Genomic DNA, 24,032 nt, shown 5'->3' on the forward strand with positions numbered 1-24,032 from the left:
ATAACTAATTGGTTTTATTGTTTAACTAATTAGTTTTAATGCTTAACTAATTGGATTCATTGCTTAACTAATTGGTTCGGTTGCTTAACTAATTGGTTTTATTGTTTAACTAATTGGATTCAGTGCTTAACTAAATGGTTCGGTTGCTTAACTAATTGGTTTTATTGTTTAACTAATTGGTCTCAATGCTTAACTAGTTGATCAATTGTTTAACTAATTGAATCAGGCTTAAATTTATTAGTTCATTACTTAACAAATTAGTTCCACTGCTTAACTAATTGGTTTCATTGCTTAATTAATTGAGTCCAATACTTAACTAATTAAATTCAGTGCTTAACTAATTAGTTTCGTTGCTTAACTAGTTGGTTACATTGATTAACTAATTAATTCTAGTGCTTAACTAATTGGTTTCATTGCTTAACTAATTGGTTCAAATGCTTAACTAATTGGTTCAAATGCTTAACTAATTAGTTCGATTGCTTAACTAATTATTTCGATTGATTAAGTAATTGGTTTCAGTGCTTAACTAATTGGTTTCAGTGCTTAACTAATTGGTTCAAATGCTTAACTAATTAGTTCGATTGCTTAACTAATTGGTTCAAATGCTTAATTGATTGGTTCAAATGCTTAACTAATTGGTTTCATTGCTTAACTAACTAGTTCAATTGCTTAACTAATTGGTTCAAATGCTTAACTAATTGGTTCAAATGCTTAACTAATTGGTGTCATTGCGTAACTAATTAATTCGATTGCTTAACTAATTAATTCAAGTTCTTAACTAATTGGTTCAAATGCTTAACTAATTAGTTCGATTGATTAACTAATTAATTCCAGTGCTTAACTAATTGGTTCAAATGCTTAACTAATTAGTTCGATTGCTTAACTAACTAGTTCGATTGATTAAGTAATTGGTTCCAGTGCTTAACTAATTGATTTTATTGCTTAACTAATTGGTTCAAATGCTTAACTAATTAGTTCGATTGCTTAACTAATTGGTTCAAATGCTTAACTAATTGGTTTCATTGCTTAACTAATTAGTTCGATTGCTTAACTAATTAATTCAAATGCTTAACTAATTAGTTCCATTGCTTAACTAATTGGTTTCATTGCTTGACTAATTAGTTCGATTTCTTAACTAATTAATTCAAGTGCTTAACTAATTGGTTTCATTGCTTAACTAATTGGTTCAAATGCTTAACTAATTAGTTCGATTGATTAACTAATTAATTCCAGTGCTTAACTAATTGGTTTAATTGCTTAACTAATTAGTTCGATTGATTAACTAATTAATTTCAGTGCTTAACTAATTGGTTTCATTGCTTAATTCAATGTTTAACTAATTGTTTTCCTTACTTAACTATTTGGATCCAGTGCTTAACTAATTGATTCCATTGATTAACTAATTGGTTCTATTGCTTAACTAATTCATTCCATTGATTAACTAATCGGTTTCATTGATTAACTAATTAGTTCTATTGCTTAACTATTTGATTCCATTGATTAACTAATTGGTTCTATTGCTTAGCTAGAACGAATTTTTTCTTAACTAAAACCAAATTATTTTTAACTAAACCAAAACTAAAACGACACTTCTTTTTTGGTAAAATAGCAAAATTTATTGCCAAAGGTAGAACAAGCCTAATCGAAACAAAGAAAACAAACGAGAACTAGGGTGCACAAACCGCAACCCAAAACAATATAAACAAAAAAGCACCAACTGCAGCTGAGGCACACACCAAGTTGCAACAGCACACACAACTTGCACACAATAGAGCAGCAACAAGCCCTTGCAACATCACATACAACCTGCACACAATAGAGCAGCAACAAGCCTTCACTATTGAATTTCAGACTTAGCTAATTGATTTTATTGCTTTAACTAATTCGTTTAATTGCTTCACTATTTACCTTCATTGCTTAACTAATTGGTGGCATTGATTACCTAACTAGTTCCATTGATTAACTAATTGAATTTCAGAATTAACTAATTAATTACATTGCTTAACTAATTGAATTACAAGATTAACTAACAAGTTATATTGCTTAACTAATTGAAAACACGATAATTCTTAACTAAACTTAAGAAAATCTTAACTAAAACTTATTAAATTTTAACTAATACTCAAACAATCTTAACTATAATTAACAAATTATATCTTAACTAAAACACGATAATTCTTAACTAAAATTAACAAAAGCTTAACTTTCAAAAGCACAAAACAAAAACTCATAAACACATAACTAATTGCTTAACTAATTGGTTCAAATGCTTAACTAATTGGTTCCGTCGTTTTAACTAATTCGTTCAATTGCTTAACTAAAATATGATAAATCTTAACTAAAACTCAATTGCTTAACTAAAACACGACTTAAATGAATAAAAATTCAGCTAAACTGTTTTACTTCTTAACTCAATTCAACAAACGAATAACTAAAACAATAATTGAGAACAAATTTAACTAATCCATTTCATTTTATAACTAAATATAAAAAAAATGTAACTAAGTACATTTTTAAACAAAAACAAAAATAAAACACGACATGGACCATCGAGCACCAGTCGGTCCAGTCCTCTACTCGACTACCCGACATCTCACCACAACACCAACACCTCCGCGCAACCATCCACCACCACCGAAGATCCAACAACACCACCTCCTACATGCGGTAGCACTGGTTTCTCGCTCCGCTCTTTCATCGAAGGGTCATTTACAAATATGAAATTCTTAATCATCGACGGCAAATCGATTGAAATACTCGGCACCACCATAATCGGCGTCGAAAACCACACACAACCACCAATCTAACCGCTGCATCCGCCGCTGCGAGATTGGGCTAGTTTCCGGTAATTTGACGACAGTCGAGGTCACCTAAATCGCATAACAAATAAATCAAATCCATATCCAAATCGCATAAACCGAAAAAAAAACGTAATCGGATCTAGAACATAAATAAAATGGAGGAGACGAAGGAGAATCGAGGTCGAAGTGATGAAAACCTAAAAAGAAAACAAATCAACGAAATTCATTACCTTGTCGTCGCAACCATGAAAGATCTAACGCATCGAAAATCAATAAATCGAATCTGGTTAGGGTTTGATCTTTGAATTCTTCGTCGTCACGATCCTTTGTCGTCGCCGCCGTCCCATACTTCAACCTCCACTCGATCGGTTGGCTATGGAAGGGAGAAAGAGGAGAATTCGACAATACATGGAGGTTGGCGAAAATGAAATCCTGAGGAGAGAGGGAGAGCAGAGAGATCCTGGGGGAGGGAGACAGAGAGAGCGTAGAGAGATTGTGAGGAGAGAGAAAGTGAATTACGGAGGCAGGGTTTGGAAATGAGGGCAAAAACAAGGTTATATTATGATCCAAATAAAAAATCCGAGACCCAATTACACTTCACTTGACCCGCGACCTTAATTCGGGTATAAGGGTGGTCTGACGCGTCAGACCGCCTTTTTAGAAAGTTTGTATTAGAAATTCCCATGAATTTTGATTGACCAAGGGGGAGCTAGGTAATTAACTTCCTATGTTTTGTAGGGATTCCAACTTCCCATGAATTCCAACTTCCTCCATTTTTACTTTTTTATGTCAACCAAACAACTATACTATCTATAAATTCCCATGAATTTCCACTTCCCCCATTTTTAAATGTCAACCAAACAACCCCTATTAATAATTTGAAGTTGAATAAAGAAAATGGAGTGAAATAGGCAATAGAAGTTGTAAAACATAGAAACAATAAAGAAAAATTGAAAAAAACAACAAAACAAAATGATGGATGAAAAGAGAGATGTCACATGGCTTCTAATAATGAGATGCTACATGACTTCTAATAACCTATGGTTTTACTTTTAAAATACTAGATATAGATACTCTTATTCATCAGTAATCTTACAATGAAGCATTAGATCTTACGTCGATGATAACAAGTTAAGGATACTTGGTTTCAACCATAACCCACCGTCCTTTCATATATCATTTTCTTCCACTAATGTGTATATTTTTATCCCTCTGTAATGGGCTCTCTCGTTTGTTTCCTTTGTTGATTTATAAATTTTTGAAACAATCCTTTTGCTTATCCTATGGAGTACTACGTAATGGACTTATCAAAGTACTTGGTACTTGCAAGAAATTATTAAAATAAGCTTGAATGGTAAACTCTTTGAAGGTACTAACTGCAGCATCAATATTTGCCTTATACTTTTGATATTTTTTTATGTCAGTACCCAAATTTCACCCTTCTTTTTGGATGTAACTTATACTTTTGATATTTTTTTATGTCAGTACCCAATTTTCACCCTTCTTTTTGGATGTAACTCTTTTAAGTTTATTAAAAGAACGATTATTTGGGTACCTTATAACCCGACCCGCAAATTCCGGGTACCCGATTTTTACGGGTCGGATCGCGGGGCGATATTTTGACTATCCGCAAGAGCGGGTACCCAAAATAACGGGTACCCGCTAATGAACACCCTTAGTAATTTCACATCTCATAACAAGGACTCACAGGATCGGTCCTGACATTTTGGTGGCCTATAGGCGAAAAATTAATTTGGAGCCCTATTTATTTAATGGGTTACAATAAAAAATTGCTTGTAGACATGATGTGCTTTTTATTAAAAGGTGATCCGATATTACTCGATCTCAAGCAACTTTTTTTTTCTTTTTCATTTTTGAACTCCATTAAAAACTTTAATATAGGGCTTGAAATTAAAACTAATATGAATAAATGAGAAATGACTTCCATAATAAAAATGGTATGTATTGGCAACATAACTAACACGCGTTCTCTCCTCCCCTTGAGGTGTGTAAATTCTATGCTCAAACCATTGAGCCGCGCCTTAATTTTGTTATAATCCTCATAAAAATTTTACTTATTCACTTATTGGTATTTGCGTGAATCTGGACATTTTCCCTTGCCTAAGGGCCGGGAGGCCCGGGACGGACTCGAGTAATCGCTTTTCTCTAACAGTTATGCAAAAATAGTCAGGGCTTAACACTGTAGTCTTTAGGCCCTATTTGGTTCATTATTAGTAAAAGAAAGAAAGAGAAAGGAAAGGAAAGGAAGGGAAAAGAAAGGAAAAGAAGGGAAGAGAAAGAGATTTTATTTTCCTGTTTTTGGTTTAAGGGAAAGAAAGGAATGGAAGAGAAAGGAAATATAAATGAGAAAGGAAAGTGAAAATTTTTTAGAGGAGCTTTCCTTCTCATTCCCTTCCTTTCCTTCCACTTCCCATATACTACCTCCGTTCCTAAATGATCTTTACGGTTAATATTTACACGGTAATTAAGGAATTTTGGTGAACATGTGATGGTGGGGTAACAAATGGAAAATAAGTGGCTATAAATTGTCCAACAATGTGAGTGGGTGGAAACTAATATTAAGTATTGTCAGTGGGTAAGTTAGGGTGGGCCAAATAAGAATAAAAATGGAATAAAGTAGGAGTGTAAAGAACTTTCAGGAACGGATTAAAAGGGAAAGCTTAAAGAACTTTTAGGAACGGAGGTAGTAATTATTTGTACCAAATACAGAAAACGTTATTTTACCTTTCCTTTTTTTTTTTCCAATTCCTCCCAACCAAATAAAGCCTTAGAGCAAGATTAGTGCTAGTATAAGCTAAGACTTCCACATCATCTTTTTATTAATCAGATTCTTGTCGAGACCATTTCAGATTTACTTAATTTTTCCACTTCACCCCTCGTACTCATTCAAGACTCCTAAAATAAAAAAGAAAAAATAATAATAATAAGATTCAATTTACAATTTAAACGTCTTAAGTAGAGTTTGCTCAGACTTTTGTCATACTCTTCCAGTTAAATGGGAGGTCTTAGGTTAATACTCAATGAGACTATTGCTCAGACTACGACTCAGACCAGAGCTAATCTTGCTCTCAGGGAACAAGTACCGAACAGAAAAATCACCCGACGGTTGCCGCTGCACTTTCCTAAGGCCAATAGCTTGGTCTCACCGCAAACACCATTAACATCAACAACAGCTCGGTACGACGGTATCTCTCTATTCTTTTCAACCTGCGTCTATTTTCCCTCTTAGTTCTTGACTATCAAATATTCACAAGCATGTTCTTGAATTGATCTCTACAATTCTTTTAAAAAATTAATCTGTAAACATATATACTTGTATAGTTCTGGGAATTTATTAACTGTTTTTCTATCCCTTTTTCTTTAAGTTTTTAAGCATTATAATTCTGTTTTCGGGTTTTATTTAACTTTTTGGGGGGTTTTATACCACAGATTATGTGGGTATGAACAATAATAAAATTATATGGGCTTTTATTCAGTTAATTATATTAATAAGCATCTTTTATCTTGCTTTTGACACATTTGTGTAAGTTTTTTGCCCAATTTGTGACGCTGTTGCAATGCGGATTGCTATAAGCTTCTGTTACAATCACAATTTGTTTTAGGAATTTTGTGGATAACTAATGGATAAATTGATTACATGATTGAAGTTTGGTTAATCGGCTAGATGTTACTAGTATTTGGGTAATCTTCCTCACCTGAAATTGATGTGCAATAATGTCTATTGTTTAGGTATAAGCTTTTTTTTTCCATAATAAGCCTTAAGTCGCAGCAGCTGAAAGAAGAATGGGTCCTCAACAATGTAAGGTCTGCAATGAAGCAAAGTCCAAGTACAAATGTCCAGCATGTCTTATACCATAGTAAGAAAGCATATGTCTTATACCATAGGCTATTGTTGATGTTTATAATCTTTGACATTCTTTATTGATTGTGGTGGTGTGTCTTCTAAATTGCAGTTGTTCCCTTGTTTGCTTCAAGAAGCATAAAGGTATGACTGATGTCTTGGGAGTTGCCCACATTTATATATTTAACAATGTGTTCGAATAACAATGGTGGAACGAAGGGGAAGGGATAGAAGGAGAGGGTAGGGAAGAAGTGGATTGCCATTTTCCTTCTCAATGTTATCAAGGAGAAGGAAATTGGATCTCTCTCTTTCTCTCCCCTTCCCTTTCCCGTCTTAATTTCAAATAAGGGAGAATGGATTCCGCAATTTCCTTCCCTATCTTTCGCTTCAAATTCTTCATCCAAATACATTGTAAAAGTGAAATTAATGTTTTCCCCTTTTTGGATGAAAATATATACTTTGCGTTCCTCAGCTGCTTTAGAATAAGATCTGCAAGTTCGCTATCACTTATAGGTAGATGGGTCTATGAGATAATGCTTTTTAGAAAAGGGAGTGATGATCAAAGCAACGGAATCTTGTTAAGATGAAATGAACGTTTGATGATTTTACCTATGTAGTCCCTGTTTTTGTTTTCAAGATGACAGCTAATATGAGCTTAATTTTATGTGGTCAGAAACTCCATGTGCAACTGCTAAGCCAGTGATGTCTGATGAAGAACCAAGTAAGAACCTGTATACGATTTTCTGATATTATTTGTTACTTTTGGTTGGCAATGGTGTTTACTTTTTGTTAGCGATGGGTGGTGATGATTGATCTTTTTTTCATCTGTGCAGAAACATCTTTTGTAACTCCATTTGCTGCTGCCGAAGAACCAAGTACAAATCTGTATATTTTATAGATTTTCTGATAGTGATTGTTTGTTTTGGTGTATCATGGTGCTTACCTTTGGTATTGATTTGTCTTTCTTTCATATGTGTAGAAACGGCGCATGCTATACCTGTATCTGGTGATTATAAACCAAGTAAGACACACTAGTCTTATTACAATCCTCTTGTTGTTTAGCCTACTTTATATAGAATGATGTTGTTTGAAGTGTGATATTTTTCTCTTTTCTTTTTCCCAATTTTCCGCAGTATGGTATTTCCTTCCTTCAGCGGCCTCATTGAAACTTTTTGTTGATTTCAAATTGCTTTCTGTGTTTGTACTTGGTTGAACATTGTTTCAAAATTACAAGTTATCTGAAATGTAGCAGCGGAAGGATGTAGCTTTTATGAGTCCATGAGTCATGGCCTATTTATTTGCTTGTTAGTTGTCACACAACTGCATTATTTTGTACTAGTGTTTATGCATGTGATACGTGCGTAACAAATTTGTTTCTTTGGTTTGAAATTATCTTCTCCAAATATAGATGAAAGACATAACGTTTGTTCAAACTCAAGCCTGCTGTGAGCAAACAGCATAGGCAACACCCAACAAACAAACGCAAAAGCCTAGGCAGTAAGCCAAAACAACAACATAAGAGCAGAACCAAAACAGCAAAACTAAGGCACTAAGCGTCCACACTTTTTGTCCTGCAAGCATCTGATATGAACAAAAATTTGAGTTTATAAAAGGGAAGAAGGGCCTGAGACAGGGATCCTATATTCCTATGTCTCGTCTCTTGTTCGTTTTGGGATGGAATACTTTAATAGTTTGCTACACAAAGTAAGCAATACCAGGGGCTTTAGCTTTCATTATAGATGCAGAGGCTTGAAGCTTAATCACCTAATTTTTGCTGATGATCTTATGATATTCACAAAAGGGGATGCTAAGTCTGTGAGAATGGTTACAAAAGCTCTAAATAGATTTGCAGCTTGGTCAGGTCTTATGGAAAATATTGATAAAACTGCTATTTATTTTGGTAGTGTTTTAGAAGAGATTCAACAAGATATTCTGAATAGTTCAGGATTTGTTAGGGGTATTTTTCCTTTTAGATACTTGGGGGTTTCTTTGAATGCAAAAAGGGTTTCGGATGTCGATTGTGAGATCTTGGTTGATAAGATTACCAATAGAATTATGTGCTAGGGTAGCAGGCACTATGCTGCCAGAACTGTGTTAGTAAATGCTGTTTTGATGAGTATACATACTTATTGGGCTCAAGTGTTCACTATGCCCAAAATGGTGCTTCAAAAATTGTTCAATTGTGTAGAGCTTTCTTATGGGAGGGAAAGGATATCCTTTCTAAGTCCCCACCAATAGCTTTGGATTGGATTTGTAGGCCTAAAAGTTGTGGTGGTCTGGGTGTTAGGGAATAGAGACTGTATTGGCTGCACAAGGGAAGTATGTCTGGCAGATTGCGATGAAGGCTGACATGTTGTGGATAAAATGGATCCACAGTGTGTACATTATCATTACCCCATTGCCTCAAAGAGGCTCCCGCAAGAAGCAGGGTAAGGGGGGGTCGGACGTACGCAACCTTACCCCTACAATTGCAGAGAGGTTGTTTCCAATTGACCCAAAAGCGATAAAGGGACGACAACGGGACGACCATCTTCTACTTCATGGAAAAAAGCGAAGAGGTTTTAAGCGCCATTTCGATTTAGTCCATTACATCCCACAGCCAAAAGAAAGAACAAATGAATCTCTGACTCCATCGGAAATGGACACATCCACAGTGTGTACATAAGTTATCAAAATTGGTGGGACTATGTTCCACCTCGGGATGCCAGTTGGACTTGGAAGAATATTTGTAGAGTTAAGGATGAAATGAAGGAGGGATTTGATACTAATGGATGGGCAACTGTGGGTAAGTACTTACAATTTCTGCTGGTTATAAGTGGTTGAAGGGAGATATGCCCAAGGCCCCATTGTCACATTGGGTATGGAGTAAACTGAATGTGCCACAACGTTCTTTTCTTGCATGGATGGCAGTTCAAGGTCGATTAAGAACCAAAGATAGGCTAATGAGAGCAGGGGCCAATGTGGATGCAGACTGTTTACTTTGTGGTCAGGCAAATGAAGAGGCTAGTCATGCCTTCTGTTCTGTTTAAGAGAATGCAGTATGATGTTTGCAGTCGAGTGCAAAGCTTGATAACAGAAAAATGGAATGCTGAGGATCTAGCCTGGTTTAATAGTCTGCAGAATTCTAGGAGTCGATATTTTTTGTCTTAGTCTTTACCAGACTTTGTTAACTTTGGGCGGGTTTTGTAGTTGCTGCTGCTGTCTTGTTTTCTTGTTGGAGTGTTTTGGGTTTTTATTTTTGTAGTGGTTGGGGTTGTAGGTAGTTGTATAGTGAGGGTTTGCCTCCCTGTCTCTCTTGATACATAATTTTTGTCATCAATGTTATTATTTACTTACAAAAACAAAAAAAAATATTGAGTTGGCTTCACAATATCCGCAGGTAGTCTACAAGTATCCTTGAATCTTCCGTGATTTCTTTCCTGCCAAATCAAGTACACCACAATAGTAAAAGCCATTCTATATATGTGATGCTCACCAGAATTATTGTTGAAGTGATGCTTCAAAATTTGCAGCTCATCAGTCCTACTAGCAGGACCTCTATGCCATCCTAACCACAGTAGAAAATTATTTTTTTACAAATTAGACAGGTGAATAAGGGTATATTAGGAATTCAAAAAGCGACACCAAATTCTCAAGAGTTCCCTTATAGAATAGGGATTCAGATATTGATCCCAGTGCTATATGAAGTAAATTTATGCATATGAATTGCCGCTTATATGTATGGTAGAGATTCTAATCTGCGACTTCTTTTTTCTTTATTTATGCAAACAGCGATTCCTCCAATTCTTGCAGCAAGACCACTCTTTATCGACGAGCCATGTGAAGTTTTGGACAAAGCTAAACTGGAATCTATAGGTATGAATTATTTAGATTAGAAAGCGCTACTTCTGTCAGGAACTTCTCTGAAGGTTTAAATGTTCAGGGGAGGTTTCATGTACTCCTTTCAATCCAAGATACTAGTAGTTGTTAGTTAGATCCTTGTGATCTAATATAAAAGTCGTTCTAGAGTACCAATTCTTGATATTAACGCACTGTGTTCTAGGTCGTTTTATAATATCAACACAATATTTAATGACAATGTAAACTTAACAAAATTTAACCATTTTTTTGATGAATGAAATTCCTAAAATGGTATACTCCGTATTTTGGATCCCTGCTCTGTGATGTCTTGCATGTTCTTTGTTCTTCTTTGGGAAATGATTTTAGGATACCGGGATACATAGTATTCAGTCGTATAGGTCTGCAAATGAAAGCTTTTGTGATAGATGCTGTGCTTTACATGTTTCCATTATTACCAGGAGTATTGAAAATGATGCAAGCATGCAACATATCTTTATGCTGTGCTTTACAGGTTTTCTTTGTTCGATATCCTTGTTTGACATCTGTCCTCAGTTTACGTTGTCGTTTACTTTAATGGAGCATATCATCAGAACTAATAGTCTGGCAGATAGCCTGCCATCCACATACCGGGATAGATATTTCCAGAAGCTTCTTATACTTTTTAGTTTTCCACATCTTGTGGCTGCCTTTCTCCTGATTGTTTCCACCAACATCCCACTAGTGCAAGAGCATTACAAAGATATACTCCAGACAATTATTATAGTCTTCAAACATTTATTATTCTCAATTCACATTATTTGTTTGTGTTCCACAGCTTTTAGAGTGTGTTATCAGAGCTAAAAATCTTATCTGTGAAGTAGGGCCTAAATCTTTTATGACGCTTCTTAGTCCTGCATATGCTGCAGCTACCTTTCTGCCATTATGTTTATCAATATCCCAAAAGTCAATGTGTCATTGAGTTGCTACGGATTTATTTCACATGATGACTTTTCATACTCACTGTGACAACACAGGCAACTACAGGATTTACTGGAATTTTGGTATCTTTTAACACTTGTTTTTCAATTGTCTAGCGGCTTCTTCTGAAATTCGAGATGCTTTGAAGAGTGAAGACATCCAGAAGCTCATCTGCAGCATAGATGGTTCTCCAAATGCCTTGGAAGTAAGTGAATATCATTATTTTTCCGAGGCAAAAAACCTTCTGTTTTCTTAAAGATTTATGGCATACTATTTCAACACTTACAAGCAGTATATAATGAAATATGCTTATGTCTTATATCTCAATGACTTTTCAGGAACTTGAAAAGGCTATGGGTGTAGATGCATTTCGCATATTCTCTGACAAGGTATTCTATAATGCAATGTTCTTATTAAGTCTTGTCATTTCTAGGCATGGCAATGGCTTTGCTTTCACACAGTCCACCCTTGTGAGCCATGCATGGGCTGATTGTATTTCACTAAGCCAGGGGCCCTCCTCAGCCCATTGCCATGCCTAGTTGAGCTTTTTGAGTAAACTATAGTGGGTAATCGTTGCTTTATTGGAGTTTCTCATCGAGTTGTGATTCACGGGCCCTCTGCATTAAACTTTTTGCATTCAATTGTCATATCTTCCAGGTATTATCTGTAGCAAATCCGTAGGGCGTGCGTGCGTGCGTGCAGCCACTATGTCAGCGCAACTTTTGGCAAGTTTCTCTGTAGCAATATTCAGCATGAGCTAAGTAAAAGAAATGCGGTGCTCTTGACCAGACCGTAACTGAATCAAAGGTGAAGAAAGAAAACTGAATCAAAGGTGAAGAAAGAAGAACAAATCTAGTCGATGTGAATTGTCAAATCAACCCTTGAACCCTCTTTGATGGGTCATCTTACAAGCAATTTATGTGGAAGACTACTGTATCTTTTTTTACTACTTACTAGGTATTGACTGGTTAATTGACAATCAATTAGATCTAACAAGTTGGCCAAAACAGCATTATGGTGTATTGCAAGTGTTTGTATTGTAATTAACCAGTAATGTGGAATTCACTTGTTTGACTTTTTTTTTCTTATCTCTCTAAATCAATTGTTCTCTAAAGATGTCTTATACTAGTATGATCCATTTAGCAGGCGGGAATGAATGATACTTATATGAGTTTATATCGAATTTGTAAAATAAGTTATCCTGTACATGGTATGTAACTCCATTTACAACATAGTTTGTCTTTCCCCTGTAAATTTCGACTATCACTTTTGAGGAGGTGTCGAATGGTAATAAAAAAAGAAGTTATTCAATGTTTGAGATGATCAAACATTAACAATTAGGTCAAGCGAGAAGATAAATACAGATGTGTGAAGGCGATCCTTGATAATTTTCTGCATATTCTGAACATCTGGTATCTTTCAATTAATTCTGCTCTCGGTCAGTTGTTTGTTATGGTGCAATGCCATCAGTAGAAAGCCCCCTTTATCATTTTTGCTACTAACTGTAAGATACTTGCACTCCAGCAAACCAAGTCACTAATAGCTCAACAAAAACGAAAATCGATCTCTAGAGAATAACATTTACACACAGTTTTTCTTCACATGTTAGTTTCGTGTTTCTCTCAATGGATCTGTGTGGATTGCTTGAAGCCGGACTTGGGGTGGAAAAAAACTAACAAAATTTTGTAGGCAATATCCTTTGCCATTTCTCCATCCGAAATATCAACCTGCTGCAACAGAAGATCATTTGTAAGTAGTCCAAAACAGCAAGAATCGAGTTGTAACTCTACTTGGATCGATTAGATAGTGAAGCTTACTTCATTGATCATCTTCAGCTTCATTTTTGCTTGTGTTTGGCCCAGGTTGGCCTTCACTTCTGCTAGAGCTTGGTCTGCTTGACCCAGGTTTCCCTTCACTTCTGCTAGTGCTTGGTCTGCTTGACCCAGGTTGGCCTTCACTTCTACTAGTGCTTGGTCTGCTTGACCCAGGTTGGGAAATTGATTGGTTCTGTCAATAATCCAACATCTTTCATCAGCATCAAGGCCCAAGCATAACATTACGAAACAACTTTCAAAATAAATAAAAAAAACATTTCAACAAATATTAATTACATATATTAGACATAGTCACCTGAGCTGCTTGCATCTGCATTTGCATCTGCATCTGCATCTGTATCTGTTGGGCAGCCATGTATTGTTGATACGGGTCAGACATGTTAGGAAGTTGTGGCAAGCCGGGACTTTGAACAGGATTTGAGGTACGGGAAGAATCTGGTTGATTGCTGGCTTGGTTTACAGATAAATTGGAAACGGTCATAGAGGGCATACGGATGGGTGAACTGGTGAATCTTGGACCATATTGAGGCCCTGCTGCTGCTGCTGCTGCTGCTACTGCTACTGCAGGAGGGTTTTGCATTTGCATGTTAGAACCAGGTATGGTGGATGGTGGATATGGCATCATCGGGCGATTGATTCCCATATCCATTCCCATTCCCAAACCCATTTGTGGCATGTATTGCTGTTGCATTCCTGGGTACATCATTGGAACCATTCCACATCCCATTGACATCATCTGCAAATAACAACCACCTTCAGTTTTACTGATATATACAGGTGTAAGAAATGAACAGAGTATCTCAAGGAGGAATATACCTGAACTTGCATTTGCAGTGACTTCAAGTACTCAATTGCCTCATCAAGCATTGAAGCTTTGTCTGACTGAATTCAAACACAAAGAAAAACACTTTAGTCAAATTGTGAATGACCAGGGATAATATTTATCCAAGACAGTCCAAGACTAACTAGTCTATTAGTTGGGGAAGTGTAGTAGGCAATGATAAATGATGGTAATAGTAATGAACTTACATGTAATAATGTAAGAAGAGTCTTATGCATGCCAAAGTCCATGGTAATGCTTTATGGGTTATCCACCTCCAAAGATCTGCCTTTTTTTTCCCGTAAAGTTTCACTACCACTCAGTACATATGCCACCTCGAAACACATGTTTGAGGATAGAGTTGCATTAACATGTACTTTGGATGAAATTCAATTCATGGGACTTATCTTACAAAATTAGATATTACCATATTTGTCATTTACTACTATACCAGATGAGCCATAACTTTAATTATATAGGATTATCAGATTTAGTCTTTATACCTTGTTGCAGCGAGGAATGAGTTCTTGCAATGCCTTCATCTTCTCATTAATCCTGTCACGGCGTCTCTGCACTCCCAACACTTGAACTATCAGAAAGGAAACTTGAAGAATACAGAATTTTAATTTCATTCGAAATAATTAACAACATACACACCCTTTCTGACAGATTATGGACCTCTGCAGCACGAGATCTCTTTGAGCCCCGGGAATGCTTCTTTTCATCTTCATCGTCAGCTTCAAGCTCTACATCCTTGTGTAAATTTAAGTATGATGGTTAGTTCATTGAATGATATATTATCTTATTAATTTTCAAATGTTTCTTCTTCATTACAAGAAATGGAACATGCTTTTTATTTACATTCCCCTTTAATCATGCTGTATGAAGAAGGAAAAAAAACACTCTTAGTTCAAACTACACTATCAACATGACTACCAATTCCAGACAGGAAGAGTAAACAATTTACAAGAACCTTTCTTAAGAGGTTTGTGGAAAATTTAAACTTAAGAACAAATATTGATATTCTTACAAGCAATTTTAGACTTGTACCACATTTTAAACACAATTAAGCAACTTTAAATAAAACGAAAATGATAAAGGTCGCAACATGCGACCTTTAAGCCGTATCACAATGATGACTTGCCATGCTTATGTGTCATGATTTAAATTGGAAACTAAAATATTTAACTTATATAACCTATTATACATGTTACAAAAAAGGTAGGAAAATATTAATATTCTAATTTGTTTCCTTCTTTATATCGATAATCTTATTTACATATTTTCATAGTAAAAATATTGAATGGGTAGTAAAAATATTGAATTGACACATAATCTACGTGGCGCCTAAATGTGCCAATTAAACTGCGACACGTAAGATTGCGACAACTAAAAGTTGTCGCAAGTTGTGACCTTTATCATCACCTAAATAAAAATCGTTAGTTCATTTCGCAGCAGATAAAAACTATTTGGCTAACTTGCTTCCCTGTAACATCCCTCAAATTAAGTCGCTACCTTACTTATGAATTACATCTACGAGCTATCAAGGGTTCCCCTGTAATTTTAGTTTTCATTACTGACTTATTACTTCGTTCTACCCTTAATAAGTTTTAAGCCACGTTATTATGAGTTTCACACAAAAGGAATGCCACTTTTTTTTTGTTATTCTTTTTTTTAACTCGGCGCCATTTCAGATTGTACTTGGATAGTTACATATTCTAAAAATACTTTTGTCAAATGGATGTTTGTCACACCTCACACAACTTGTATGACTATACCGACAAATATCAAAACAGAATTATCGTTAAATAGAATATCACACAAGCTGAGATAAATCAAATTTATACTAATAGTTTAATACATAAAGTTTCGAATATAATGATGTCACCTAGTAATTTTTTTGTTGTTGTAAAATCTATCTTTTATTTGCTCTTTATCTATCTTTTCCTCTTTTTCGAACACCTTAATCTCTTTTCTAATATATTTAATTTTATTTGTTTCACATTTTAATTTTAACTTTATGACACTTTAAATTCATCATTTCAAAATTTTCGTATAAATTTCTATACCATATACAATATAACCAAAATTCTAAGTAAAGAAGCTCGTATATCACACAGGTTACTAGTTGAAGTGAATTATATCTTTAGATGACTTCAATTTTAGAGTCTACCTAACAAATACCTTAAACTGTACTACATTAATTCAAAAAATTTAAAACACGCATCACATGCATTCAAATCTAATCCGCAAAAGACATTTAAAGAAAAGGGTCGGGGAGAAAAAAAGGTAAAAGGATTGAGAATATATGCGGCAAGTTAGACCACATGAGCCCCATGCTAAGACAGTGAAAGTGGGCCTTAGCCACTTGCTCGACAAATTCGACCCAAACTTTTATACTTGTCAATTACTACTTCCATTTTTTGTTTAATTCTGCAGTGATTATCTCCTACTTTCCCTCTCCTATTCATTTGACAGCACCGACGGATCTATACACGTGGCTAAATTACGGATAAACATGTCACCATCTATGCCATGTATACAACCACAACCCACAAAAGCAATTAGAGCAACTCCAATGGTTGGAAAATAGACCTGCTCACGAATAAAAAGAATATATGAGCAGGTAGCCCACCGTTGTTGCAATAATGACATCAGCAGCTACTAAAACATTGTAGCTATTTTGGGCAGGTAGCTCAAAAAATAAAAGGGGAAATATATGAATTAAATATTATAGAAGCTACAAGAGATTGTAGTCCACCAATGTGAAAGTTTATAGCTTAAATTAATTACAGCTAGAAATATGATGTGGCTAATTTAGCTACATCACCTTGTAGCCCACCATTGGAGTTGCTCTTACAGACTACGGAGTACTATTCTCTCCAAAGAAAATACGGAGTATGTCAAAAAATTCAAGTCCTTGAACAGTAAAGAAACTAGGAAGTCAAATTTAACATAAAAAAATCACCATCTTACCCTAAGTTAAACAAGGTATATCAAGTATTATTAAAAGTAATTTTTCCTATCCTTTTTATATATTATGCATTTTATAAAAAATATTCATGTACTGTAACGTATTCTATAAAGATGAATGGATGTAAGATCACAAAGTAAGTATGTGAATGAGTTAACAAATACTTCATCCGTTCTTATTTTCATGACACAATTGAGTTTTTGACACTATTCACACATGTTCCTTTGAATTCATTTTGTAGTTTATACTTAAGTAAAAACATAGGCGTGTGGGGTCTTATTGGATTCGTCTCAATAAATACTTTTTAAATATCAACTTTTTATAATTTTTTCTTATCCGTAATTAAAGATATTAATGTACACACATTATATAGAGTTTTACTCTGTAGTAAACATCGTAAGATAAGGGGGCAAAATGGTAAAATGTGTGCAAAAAATATAAGTATAAGTTTATGCACAGTTATAAAGTAGAAGTAACAAAGCAAAAACTCAAATAAAGTGTATATTAAAAAAAAACTAGAGGGAGCATATAATATTACAAAAGTCCAAAACAATAAACAAAAGTCATGCTAATTTAATTTGGGAACAAAGATTACACGACGCACAAATATTGCCAAAACAGTAAACAAAAGTCATGGCAAATTGGAAGAAAAGATTACATGACATCCTTATTTATAGTTATAGTGAATGGTAATTGGTAAGGTTGTTGGGTACTTGGGTGGTATCTGGTAAGAGTGTAGGCAACACGTCCATTATATTTTCGGGTATACCAAACAAAAAATCGAGTTCGAGTAAAATTACTTGTAATTTTTTTGTTTGTTTGTTTTGTCGAAAATATAAAAATATTCATAATATAATATTGCGATTTATTTACGACTTAAAATATTACAAGTCGGTCTTATATAGAGTATGCAATATGTTACTCCCTCCATCTTTTGTTTTACAATTTTTTTTCTTTGTTTAGTTTCTATGTACTTTCAATATAATTTTCTTTACTCATACTTTTTTAGACATTAATAATAATATAAAAATATTCGGATTGGAGTATTGAAAAGGCATCATTGTACCAAAATGGCAAAATAAACTAAAGAACAAAAGATCCCTAATAAAAACTAAACACCAAAAGAGGACCATATGCATTATTGAATGCCAATAATACATTGAACTTATCTTAGATATTTGCACGACATAGTGAGTTGTGTAATCTTATTAGTTTTCTTTTTAAGCTATATTATTGCATGTTTTTTTGTTCCCTGTCTACATTATTATTAAAACCTTTCTATGCAAGTAATCTAATCTTCTACAAAAGTTAAGTTCATCCCTTCTCCAAAGCCCACACCACTAAGGGCAAATTAAGTCGGAATTTAGGAGACTCACATATAATTCTATGTTATCTACTGCGTATGTGATAGGAGAGAGAAAAATTATTTTCTCGTATAAAAATTGTACTTCCTGATTCACTAGCTCATACTCCGTATAATGAAGGAATTGTAACAATACACGCGTTGTACAGAGTACATAATAATAATGGTTGCAATTGTAACAATACGTTGTACAGAGTACATAATAATATTGTCTACTCCCTCCATCACTTAATACTCGGACCGATTTGACCGGTGCGGAGTTTAAGACACTTGAATTGACTTATTAATTTAATAGGTGTTAGTTGATAGTGGGGTTTTTTTTTTTTTTTTTTTTTTAATATAGTTAGTTGGAAATTGTAAGGGGTGGGGAGCGGTGAGTGGAAGATGTGAATTTTTAAACGTTTTTTTTGTAGAGAGTAAGGGTGTAGGTGGATTAGTAGGTGATGTGTGAGAAATAATATAATATTGGTAAATCATTTATAGAAGCGGTGCGAATATTAAGGGATGACCCGAAAAGAAAAGCGGTGCGAGTATTAAGGGACGGAGGGAGTACAATTTATTACCGAAAAGACGAAAATTGTACAAAAGTCAAACAAGTTAGACATGTTATAAGGGTGTTTTTGTCAACTTAGTAGTTGTTGGACTAAATCAAACGAGTGTGAGTTTAGCATCCATGATATGAAACATAAAAATAAAAATCCATAAAAGGTTAAGAAACTAATTTACATTAATTTTTGTTTAGATATATATAACAAGTTAACAACTCACCCCTATCTCCTAATGATTAGGTAGTAACTTAACAAGAACGTAAATTGCATGTATTACGCAACTAAGTGGGGAGCTCATACACTTACCCCAAGGGTAGGTCTAGTCACCATACCCTGTAATTAGAAGCTGCCAACTAAGGTAAACCATTTTTTCATTTTCGGGGAAAACCACCTTAAGTTAGGTGGGAAAATTTTCAGCTATGGCGCCATTTAGTCTATATGAGCGAGAAGTTTAGCGCCCATTTTTCAGAATATTGTGAAATTTCAGTATTTTCGTTTTTCACAAATGTCGATTATTTCTTTTATTTTACTATCATTTTCTTTTATTATCATTTTCAATAGCATTTTTTTCAATATCAATGGTTAACAGCAGAAATGAAAAAAAGTATCCCAAACAAACCAATTATTTTTATAAAAACATCATTTTCGTTTTCGATTTTAATTAAGAAATCAACCACTACAGCTTGTCATGAGTTTGGCCTGGGTGGGAGCAGAAAGAACAAAATGATATCCCCAAAAAAAACCAATTATTTTTTTGCCAAAAAACATTCAATTTCTTTTTCGATTTTAATTAAGAAAGGAACAAGACCAGATTTTTTTCCCAGTAAGTTTAATAGATCTAATTGAATTAAGGCGCAGACTAAAGTTATTAAGCAACAAAGCTATGGATTCTTTCACAAAAAACGCAAATAAATTGAACTTCGGTATCATCGAAAATGAATCGCCCTTCGGTTTCATAGATAAAACTTGATGCTCTGAATGAAAATGTGTTGACGAAAATAATATGGACGAGGGAAAGCCATAACAGATGAACAAGGGAAAGACATAAAACATGAACAATGAAACAAAGAATTCTTCGATTAAAATGCAGGGGAAGAAATAGCCTTCAGATGAAAAAACTTTGGTTTCACCGACAGATAATAAAAATGAAAAGGAAAATAAATTTTTTTTTGAAATTCAAATTTAAAAGAAGATCTGAAAATTTTGAGTCTAACTGGAATGTGAGTAGGACATGACTTGGCGAAATAACCCAATCAGGTAATGGGGTATGCAGCATAGACTTACCCACGGGGTAAGTGTAGGTTTGGCGTGGCGAACTAAGTGATGGAACTTATAAAGCTATTCATAACTCAATCATTTAAGATTGTAAGGGTATTAAAACGAGTAAAAGTATTGCCCTTGATTTCATAAGACTCTAAGAGCCCAACCCCAATATTTTGTTAGTAAGTAGTAACTGCATAGTAACAGGTATGGGTTTTTCATACTTCCTTTGTTTCGGAAATATTGCACCATGGTTAAATTAATATTTAGAAAATATATATCGATACGAATCTAAATGAACCACATGACTAAAATTTTCTTACTTACGAATCACAAAAAATAGCCAAAGTTATAGTGTGAATAGTGTAAAAAACAAATGGTGCAATATTTCCGGAACATTCGATTATTTTTAACTCGTGAAAGTTGTTTTGACACTTAACGAAACCTTATAAGATCTACTCCCGTACTAATAAGATAAGATTCATACGTGGATTTATTTTCGTAATTCAATATTCAATACGTACGCATAACCAACTAATTTAATTAGTATCCAACTATTATCGATAACATAGAGACATTTAATTTGCCCACATGTCCTTACTGAAATTAGTAAATTCATTAAAAAAAATTAACAATCTCACCTGATCGGTGGCGGTAGTAGGGGTAGTAGGTTCACTGATTTCCCTTTGCTTCCTCTTACGATCTTCCACCTCACTCTTAACCCCTTTATCTTCAAAATCTTCGGAAGCGGTCACAGCCGTTGTGGTTGTGGTAGGACCACCGCTATACCCACCAGACGACGACGACACTGTCACCTCCCCACTCCCTCCACCCTTATCCAACAACCTTTCTATGCCGCCACCGCCTGGGCAAACAGACGACACTTCCCCTATGCTCTTCATCGTCGTTAGCGCTGGCGGTGTCGTGTTTGATTCCACCACCGTCAATCCTGGCTTGCTTGATGACACCTCAGGATCCTTCCCTCGCATCTTCGAGAACATCGGAAAGTTCTTCGTCACCCTAGGTGATGGAGGAACAGGTGGAGGCCTGACAGACGAAGCAGTAGAAGCAGGAGGTGGTCGAACCACCTGCTGTTGGCTTACGGTAGCTACCGGTGGAGGCGGAGGTGCCTGGTATAGTTCACTGTACAAGTCTTCCATAGGGTAATGAAGCCATGTCGCCATCTCGTCTTCCGCCATATAAAGGTGTTGTTGCTGCGGTTGCTGTTGTTGTTGTTGTTGTTGCTGCTGCTGCTGATCATTTTGATACTGATTTTGCGTAGTAGATGGTGATTGAGATTTTTGTTGGTTTTGAGGTTGTGCTACAATTTGGCCATCTTGCCATAACAGCTCAAGAATCTCGTCGTCGTTTACCCTGTTCACAGTACGTTAATCAAACAAAAAAAATTATATATCACTAATTTCAACTAATACATTTGCGGAATTAGACAATAAAAAGATAGAAGTTTAAATTTACTTGGGACGGGCGATGGCAGAGGAGTTAGGATTCAAGTGTTGTTGGTCGTCTTCCATTTCGAAATCCGGAACATAGTAGTTGTTCATCCTTAGATATCTACAATACTTTGCTTTAAAAGCTTAGTAGCTGGCTATCTAATTTTGGTAATTTGCACTTCATCCAAAAATATTAATCAAAACAAGAAAACAAACACTAGTACTTATATTGAGGAAAGTACTAGAGGAAAAGTGGAAATATAAATATCGATCACCGTTATAAATACAGTTAGGAAATAATTAACGGACTGTATATTTCCTTGAGAAAAATGTCGATCTGTCTATCTTTCAGTGACACACAGTTAACGAGAAGAGACGATAAATGAAGTAAATGGAGGTGAGCAGTACGTGAGCGAAGCAAAATTAGAATTGGAGTTGAATTTTGATTGTTTGATTTAATTTGGTAATTTGTAAGCTAGAAAGTGGGAGATTTTTTGGGGGGAGGAATAAAGTATAAACTACTAGTGTTTGGGATATGGGGATTAGTTATGTATGTGGCTTATTTGAGCGGTGGGGTGGGGGAGATCGGGAAGAAGATAAGGCTGTTTTCTTTCTCTGAGTTTGTTGCAGTGTCTTTTCGAGAGAAAATTGTTCAGATGGCTAACACGTTCTATATTCAACACATTACGGCAATTCGTTTACATACGGGATTACGGATCGACTACGGTCTACGGATTATTAGCTTAGCTGCGCTTACATTCGCCGAAGACGCTTGTCGTCGGTTCATCGATTGTCTTACATTGTTTTCTACAGCTTAAGGAGATATGGTCATACATGCATTTTTATTATTTTCAGATTAAATAATTTAATGACACAATTTTTAAGACAGGGAGGTCAGTTATTGTTCCGAGTATGGAATTGGAGAGATGCTCTGGGTGAAGATGTTGTCCTGTCAAGCAGAATAAACGTAAGCTAACCTCGGGGGTTTAACCGAGGAAACCCCTCTGATGCCTAAGTCAGCAAGTAAGCTAATATTCTTAGAGAGGGAAAGTAGAGAGGGTTAAGAATTGTACTTATATTGAACTTTTGAACGTGTCCGTAAATGAATGGGGACGGCGGTATTTATAGGCGTACTATTCAGTACTTTGGCCTATTCAGATGTTGCTGCGTATACGTTGGCGATGTACTTGTTATTTGTCTTTTTGCTTAACGACATACCTCTGTTGTCGTCTAGCAGGTCGTTGTCTAGCATACCTATGGGCCTGCGTGGTCCTTTAAGCATTTGTATTACTTTCGCCAATTACCTTTGCGGTTGCTCCGTTGGAGGGTTTGCCAGGCGGTTGACTCGTTCTGCTAGGAGCCGAATGGTCTGATAGGTTATGTATATTCCCGTACGGCCGTACAGTCATTAAGGGTGAAATTATCAATCAAATTCACACTCAATCTCATTTTTTTGTTAAATCAGTTTTCCATTAACTTCATATTCACACAAGAGTATAAGACTCTTCCTGTTTTTTACCTATAATCCCCACACTCACCTAAGACACACCTAAACTCCTAGAAAAAGTAATTAAATAGGATAACATTTGATGATGTGTCATAATTTGATTTAGTTGGAAAAAAAAACGAATTCTTGAATTTTTAAATCAGATCAATACTTGATGTTAGTCTTTTACCATATTATTACAGGAGTCTGACTCCGAACTCCCTTTCATACTCTCCTTCAGAATAAGTATTCCCTTCGCTCCAATCTTTTTTTATTGCTTCATAGGAGAAACTTCACTTTACTAAGAATTTGGTGTAAATAATGCACATGAGTTAGTGGAGTGGCCATATGAGGAGAGAGAAAGAGAGAGAACAAGTGAGAAAGTTTACCAGCTGGTCATAAATAGTGTCGATGATAATGAATTTATATGTAACTTTGTAAGGAAAATTAACATTCACTCCCATGGTAAATAGTTCAGCCAAAATTTTATTTTTTTCTCCATAAAATTTAATTATCATCTATTACCATTTGAGAAGTGGTATTGATTGGGTGGGAAGCTGGGAATATGATTTATAGAGAAATACAACAAGTTTGAGATAAAGTTTCATTACCATGAAAATTGTGATTTTATTTTTCTTACTAATACTATTATTATCGTTTACAAACGGATCGTAAATTTATGAAACAATGTTACAGAATACAGAGATATCATAAAAGAAAAATAGGGCAAATAAAATGAAATTGAGGGAGTACCGTGTAAGAAAGGAGGTTTTCTGAATCTATACTGGGTATACCATTAAAATGGTATACTAAGGTTAAAATAGTAACTTCAGTT

At 35.1% G+C, this 24,032-nt stretch overlaps 2 protein-coding genes across 4 annotated transcripts; one reads left to right on the forward strand and one right to left on the reverse strand.

The window, feature by feature from the left end:
- Positions 1-5,845: 5,845 nt before the first annotated feature.
- Positions 5,846-12,521, forward strand: LOC110775504 (uncharacterized). Of its 2 annotated transcripts, none has more exons than XM_021980104.2 (10): positions 5,846-5,999; positions 6,552-6,679; positions 6,776-6,807; positions 7,337-7,384; positions 7,497-7,538; positions 7,643-7,684; positions 10,435-10,518; positions 11,577-11,665; positions 11,799-11,849; positions 12,118-12,521. In XM_021980104.2, exons 2-10 carry the CDS (start codon positions 6,606-6,608, stop codon positions 12,139-12,141), a joined length of 486 nt encoding a protein of 161 aa, XP_021835796.1. In that variant the 5' UTR covers positions 5,846-5,999; positions 6,552-6,605; the 3' UTR covers positions 12,142-12,521. The 2 variants fall into 2 exon arrangements, with proteins under 2 accessions (XP_021835796.1, XP_021835795.1); XM_021980103.2 differs by having other exon boundaries at positions 5,853-6,007.
- Positions 12,522-12,613: 92 nt separating this feature from the next.
- Positions 12,614-22,452, reverse strand: LOC110775503 (transcription factor PIF1). Of its 2 annotated transcripts, none has more exons than XM_021980101.2 (8): positions 21,737-22,452; positions 20,902-21,634; positions 14,773-14,868; positions 14,619-14,684; positions 14,112-14,177; positions 13,591-14,031; positions 13,278-13,467; positions 12,614-13,190 (listed from the first exon to the last, which is right to left on the reverse strand). In XM_021980101.2, the coding sequence occupies exons 1-7, from the start codon at positions 21,820-21,822 to the stop codon at positions 13,279-13,281; spliced, it is 1,677 nt and encodes a 558-aa protein (XP_021835793.2). In that variant the 5' UTR covers positions 21,823-22,452; the 3' UTR covers positions 12,614-13,190; position 13,278. The 2 variants fall into 2 exon arrangements, with proteins under 2 accessions (XP_021835793.2, XP_021835794.2); XM_021980102.2 differs by having other exon boundaries at positions 12,614-13,187; positions 21,737-22,450.
- Between the last annotated feature and the right edge of the window lie 1,580 nt (positions 22,453-24,032).

This window comes from Spinacia oleracea, chromosome 6 (assembly GCF_020520425.1).
Source record: "Spinacia oleracea cultivar Varoflay chromosome 6, BTI_SOV_V1, whole genome shotgun sequence".
NCBI lineage: Eukaryota > Viridiplantae > Streptophyta > Magnoliopsida > Caryophyllales > Amaranthaceae > Spinacia > Spinacia oleracea.